General features: G+C 37.8%; 1 protein-coding gene across 2 annotated transcripts in view; it reads right to left on the minus strand.

Annotated features, from left to right (window-relative positions):
- HMGCS2 (3-hydroxy-3-methylglutaryl-CoA synthase 2) overlaps positions 1-6,544 on the minus strand; it is a 24,540-nt gene that overhangs the window by 13,530 nt on the left and 4,466 nt on the right. For both annotated transcript variants that reach the window (XM_017519771.1, XM_017519772.2), the window contains exons 2-4: positions 5,211-5,665; positions 1,843-1,968; positions 1,103-1,267 (exon numbers count right to left, since the gene is read on the minus strand). In XM_017519771.1, the coding sequence (XP_017375260.1) occupies positions 1,103-1,267; positions 1,843-1,968; positions 5,211-5,665 (746 nt within the window). The remainder of the gene's footprint in view (positions 1-1,102; positions 1,268-1,842; positions 1,969-5,210; positions 5,666-6,544) is intronic.

Below are 6,544 nucleotides of genomic sequence, written 5' to 3' on the forward strand. Positions count from 1 at the left end.
CTATTGAATTAATAATCTTTAAGACAAACAATATTATTAAACATAAATAAGGTATTTTAATATAATGAAAGGGACAATTTCAGGAAGATATTATTAATGTATGTACATTTCTTACTGGGGTCTCAAAATATATGAAGCAAAAATTTGTGGTATAAAAGGAGAAATAGAATAATTCCACAATCATGGTAAAAAATTTTTTACATTCCTTTCTCAGCCATTGATAAAATGAGATAAAAGCACAAAAAATTTGAACAACATTCTCAACTTTCTTGACTTAATTAATTGATATTTATAAAAGACTCTATTCCGAAACTGTAGAATATGTATTATTTTCTTTTTTTTCCCCCATTTATTTATTTTATTGCATTTTAGGTTTTGGGGTACATGTGAAGAACATGCAAAATTGTTGCATAGGAACACACGTGGCAGTGTGATTTGCTGCCTTCCTCCCCATCACCTATATCTGGCATTTCTCCCCTTGCTATCTCTCCCCAGCTTCCCCACCTCCCACAGTCCCTCCCCTATTTCCCCCCAACTTCTCTGTATTTTAAAACGAAGATTCATTTGCTTATTTTCTGCTTACAGGAGCAGTACATATTTCTCAGCAGGGAAATTCCAAAACTAAAGGTGAAAATAAAATCAACCTGTAATACCATCACTAAGAGAAAAATCACTGATAACACTTCAGCATATAGAAAATATAGGTATGATTTCTCAACATCAGACTTTAGAAAATGGCCAACTATAAACGAAGAGCCAAATCATGCCTGACTTAACCAGAAACAAACGCCAACGCTGCAGAACGAGGTTGCCTGGCCTCATAGCACCATCTCCCCAGGTGGCTGACACCCCTTGGCTTCATAGTGGGGGCCTTGCCCTGGATTGTTTCCTTTCCTTTATTTAGCTCAAGTTAGAAGCAATTTTACACCTGAACTTGAATGACGTCCCAATGGATTTTAGCGTAGACCCAGGGAAGAGTGTAAGAAAGAGGAGCGGAAACATTATCTTCAGGGAAGGAAAGAAGAGACCTTGTCATAGCGTTTGGGTACAAACCCTTGGCCTATAAATAGAGCCCCCACTTTCTGCCCTCTGAACCCCATACCTTGCTTCCACTGATTCTGGATTTTTTGACGGTATGCTGCGTAACATCGATCCAAGGCCCGCAAGTAGCACAGGATGGAAAGCTTTCCATCCAGCACCGGGTACTCCGAGGCCAAATTTGGTTTATAGAAGTCATACGCATTCTCCATATGGGTTCCCCTCAGCCCTGGAAAGGCAGACAGAGGCTTTCAGAGACTACACGATGCACCCTACCCTGAGCACAAAGGATGAGGGAACCACGTAAAAAGAGGTTTCTGGTCATTATCTGTGTCCCACGCCCAAGTGCAAGCCCACTCAACATCCCTCGCATATTCAAAAGGAGTTGGACAGGTTGTTAACATTACACAAATGAGCTGTCTGTTTCCCTTTCCTCACCTACACAGGCTTAACAAAACCTAGAATAGAAACCATTAGTCTCAAAGAAAAGACTGTCACTTTACACCCAGTTACCTTCTTTAACCTTCGACTGCCAGAAGACTCCCCAAGGTCCCTCACCAGCATCTGCACCACTCATTCCATCACTGTCCAAGTGCCTGATGATGCAGGACAGAAAACCTCATGGATTTCCCTCCCCTATTTCTCCTTTCCTCCCTTTGCTCCTTAGACCAGCCTTTTGGAGGCAAGCAATACCATCTTCAAACCCATACCTCAGCCCTGCATAGTAGATGTGCCAATGTGGGATGAGGGTGTATGTTCCTGGCTATGCCATGCGTGACCTTTTGGTAATGGTTTACTACAAACCTTGCTCCAGGGCCAGAGGGGCATTGGGCCCAATCAGCATGGCCACGGCTCCGGCCCCACCTGTGGGACGAGCATTATTGTTGGGATAGACGGCGATATCTCCACAGACCACCAGCGCATAGCGACCTGTAAAGAGAAACAAGAAATAATTAGCATCACTCCCACATCTAGAGTAGACTGAGTCCCTACTGTGTACCAGGCACAATTCTAGGTGCTGGATATACAGTGGTAAACAAAATAAAAAACCCCAGTCCCGTGGAGCTTATGTTCTAGTGCATTTCATGATACATTTGAAATGCAAAGTCAAAATTTAGTGTCCTGACACTCTAGCTGTGAAATGCTCATTTATTCAGAATTCTGTCTCTGACTTCAGTGAAAAATGTGTTAATTGGCACTTTTGGAGACAATTCAGGTCTCCTTCTAGGGCTCCATGATACTGAAATTCTTTCCCAAATCATAGAAGGTAAAGGACAGGGAGGGAAGCCGAATTTAAAACACTGCATTTAAAACACTAATAGGACACTAGTTATCCTTAAACAACTCTTTAAACAATCCAATGAAGCAGGTAACATCCACATTCATGAGTGAAGACATTGCCTTCCTGAGAGACTGAGTAACTAGTGTAAGGTCACATACCTAGTGAATATGGATTTTGATATTCAAACCCAGTCCTGACTGGGTCCTGAACCACGTTCCTTGAATTGCTTGGTACTACGTTCATTGTGAAAAGAGTTTATGTTTAGTAAACGATCCATAGTCAATAACTTTATGATACTCAGACAAGTATTCAATAAATAATTGGGGTCTTGACTATTACTTGTTCTGCTTTTATCTGTCAGAAGTACTGTCCCCAAAACTCAAGTTTGTGGGTAAGATATGGTAGTAATTTTAGTATTCTAACCCATGAGGAAGCTCCCAGTATTCACCCACAGCACTACGTTGGGAGTCATATTTCCATATAATTTAACCCTCATGATAAATCTATACAGTAGATATAGTTATCCCCATCCTACAGATGAAGAAACTGAGGCCTAAAGATTTTAAGCCACTTGACCCAAAACCACATAGCTAATAAATGGTAGGATAAGGATTCAGAGTCAGGACTCCAACCCAAATTCACTGAAATACAGGGACCTTCTCTTAAGAATTATAACAATCCCAACTCCAACATCAACTTCCCCAATGTCATCTGCACGTGTATATGTATATACATGTAATATACAAAACATTTGTATCTGTATAAAATATAGATATGCAAGTAAATATTTATACAAATACATTAATATAAGTAAATTGGTATATTTAATACATATAAATATATATTTAAGTATATATAATTTTTATATGCATAAAATTAAGAGAAAACAATACTTTTTTCTATGTGTATACATACACACACACACACACACACACACACACACACTTTTTGAAAACTTTAGAAACTACAGCAAAGTATTTAGAATCCATTTAGGAAAAGGCCAGTAAATTTGATTACCTAAATATCAAAGCCTTCTATCAGAAACAAAGTCAAAAGACAAATTGGGGAAGTATTTGCAATACTTACAATCAACAAAAAGCAATTTATCTTCTTTTACAAAAGTTTCATTAAAAAGGCAAGCTATATAATAGAAAAATGGCCAATAAATAACAAAAATATTCAATATTTCTTATAATAATTTCTTAAAGGCAAATCAAAAACATTATAATTTTACTTGTTAAATAGATAAAGGTTAGAAAGCTTGATAATATATACATTGTAGGAATGTAAGTTAGTACAACATTTTGGAGAAGAATTTTGCACATTTTATCAAACTTTTAAATCAACCTATTCTGATATTCTACTTCTAGGAATATATTCTTATAATACAACACCACAAGTGTACAAAGCTATTGTACAATGTTCCTTAAAACCTTATTTATCATTGCAAAAAAATCTAAATATCCATCAATATGGGACTAATTAAATAAAATTTGGCATATCCATCAGTAGAATATTGTGGTTTTTAAAAAGAATCAGATGGACCTTCTATATGTTGATATAGAATTGTCTCTAAGTCATAAGAGATGGGGAATATTTTGTACAATGCTTAAAACAGAATAGATATGTGTATACTTGCAGGAATGTAGAAAAAATATTGGAAGAATATATGGAAGCCGTTGTTGAATTCTGGAAAGTGGTAATGGGTGTCAAATGAGAAGTTTTCTTCACTTTCTATACTTTTGTGTATGTGTATGATTTTTTTAAATATAAATTTTAATTACTTTCATTTTTTTAAGAAAATGACAAGAAAACATGGGGACTCCCAGCCAATCTGTGCCAGAACGACTCTTCTCTTTCTTCATCCCCTCCTCTTTTCTCTGAAGTGATTCAGTATTCCCTGAGTCTCAGAGCCGCCCCCTCCCACCTGAGGGTCCCCAGGTGAATGATTGGCTAAGTCAGAAGCAGAGTTTTCACTCACGCAGGCATCCTCTGGTCCTGGTGGTTGCTGTCACCTGCAGGATACGTAGTCCGAGGGTTCAGGCTCAAGCTGAAGTGTTTTTGTTTTAAATACCAACTAAAAATTCACATTTTAACAACTTGTTTTTTTATTTTTCTTTTTATACCAAGATACCATATTAAACAAAAAATGTGTTTGCAGCCCCCATCTGTGGAATACCCAGCCCCTCAGAAGAATCTACTCATTTGAAATGACATGCTTAACATTGACAATGCTCCCAAGGATAGGCTCTTTGATTTTTGGTTAAAGGTTGGTGAATGTCCCTTCTTTTTCATCTCTATTCCTCAACTAAATAATTGGTTGGACATATCAGTGGTGATAATGGCAGTAGGGGCTACTAGAGAGTAGTAATACAAGTATCAAGTAGGAGAGGCACTTTAAGAACAGATTTGATGATGTGGACTGGATCATCCTAGGTTGGTGGAACTGTTAGTGATGGAGCCAGGTAGGGCAGTTGGAAAAGCATGGAATGGACTTCCGGAATTGCACTGTCTTGCTGCATGAACAGAGAGAAACTGCTCAACTCCTCTTAACATCTCCAACATATTGAATATGGTTTGGTGTTTTTGCCTCTGCCATTCACTATGTGTGATATCAGATTTCCATGCTTTCATCTATAAATCTGGAATAATCCATACTTCCGAGGCTGTTGTAAGAAGTAAATGAATGGCTGTGTGGACATGCTACCTAACTAACTGTGTAAAGCTATGTATGTCTAAGTGGTTACTGTTGGATGATAACAGCAGCTGTGTGAATATATTGTCCTTCCTTCACTGGATGAAGCCACCTGGGGAACTGAAAAGCAAAACTGATAATATTCAGCCTCCAATCCCAGCACCTTTCTTACATAAGGCTCATGGCAGTACATACCATCCCAGGCACTGGATTCCATCCAGTTGGCAGCATTGAAGAGGGAGGCAGTACCACCGTAGCAGGCATTGGTGGTATCTATCCCCTCAATGTCAGTATTGCCCGAATCCTGGAAGAGTTCCATAAGCACTGTTTTGACAGCTTTGGACTTGTCAATGATGGTCTCAGTGCCCACTTCCAGCCTGCCCACGGAGTCCCATGGGAGCTGTGTGCGTTCCATCAGCCATTGCACCACTGTCAGGCACAGGGAGTTGATGTCCTCTTGGACTGAGCAGAAGCCCATATGGGTCTGGCCCAAGCCCACTGTATACTTTCCTGCTTCCACATTGTTATACTTCTCCAGGTCAGTTTGGTCTACATATTGGGCTGGGAAGTAGACCTCCAGGGCCAGGATGCCCACATCCTTTGGCCAAGTATCTCTTTTGGCCAGGGGGACAGCAGAGACTGTAGAAAACCTGTGATGGAGATAAACATCAAACTCCTGCTAACAGTCTTTAGACAGTTTTCTCAAAAGACAGTAATATAGCAATCATTTAATTAATTTTTTAATATATTTTGAAGCTATGTTATCAGATGACTACAAATTTAGTATTGTTATAGCTTTTCATTGAATTGACCCCTTTATCCTTACTAAATATCCCTTTTTACCTTTGTGATATTCTTGGCATAAAGTTTCCTTTTCTGATGTCAATTTAGCTACAGTAGCTTTCGGCTTACTGTTTGCATGGTATATCCTTTTCATCCCTTTTTACTTTCAACTTCCTTTATCTTTAGCATGTGTCTCTTGCAATGGGTGTATATTTTTAGTCCTTAAAAAATTTTAGTAAGTCTTACAATAGTGATGTTTTAATTGGAGTATTTAATCCATTTATATTTGTTGTAATTACAGATATAGTTGGAACTAAGTCTATGTTCTTTTGTTTTTATTTGTCTCATTTGTTCTTTGTCATTTATTCCTCCTTTTTCATCTTCTTTTTGATTAAGCAAATATTTATAATTCATTTTATACCCTCTGTTCCTTTTACTGGTGACCTTAAAGATTATAACATGCATAACTGACTTGTTGTAATCTCACTTAAATTAATACTTCTTTTACTTTTTGAACACTGCAAAAACTTTAGGTTGACTTTATTTGCTCTCTCCATCCTTTTTAGCTATTATTGTCGTATACTTTACTTCTACATGTTATAAGCCCTTATAGGGTATAATTGTACAATCTCTACACATTTTTAAAGTGTACCTCTAATTTTCTTCTTCTTCTTTCTTTTTTCTACACAAGAATGTGTCCACTGCTTTCCTACCTTTTTTTTTCTTTTTTCTTTTTTTTTTTTTTG

The sequence above is a fragment of the Cebus imitator genome, unplaced genomic scaffold, assembly GCF_001604975.1.
Source record: "Cebus imitator isolate Cc_AM_T3 unplaced genomic scaffold, Cebus_imitator-1.0 Scaffold774, whole genome shotgun sequence".
Lineage (NCBI taxonomy): Eukaryota > Metazoa > Chordata > Mammalia > Primates > Cebidae > Cebus > Cebus imitator.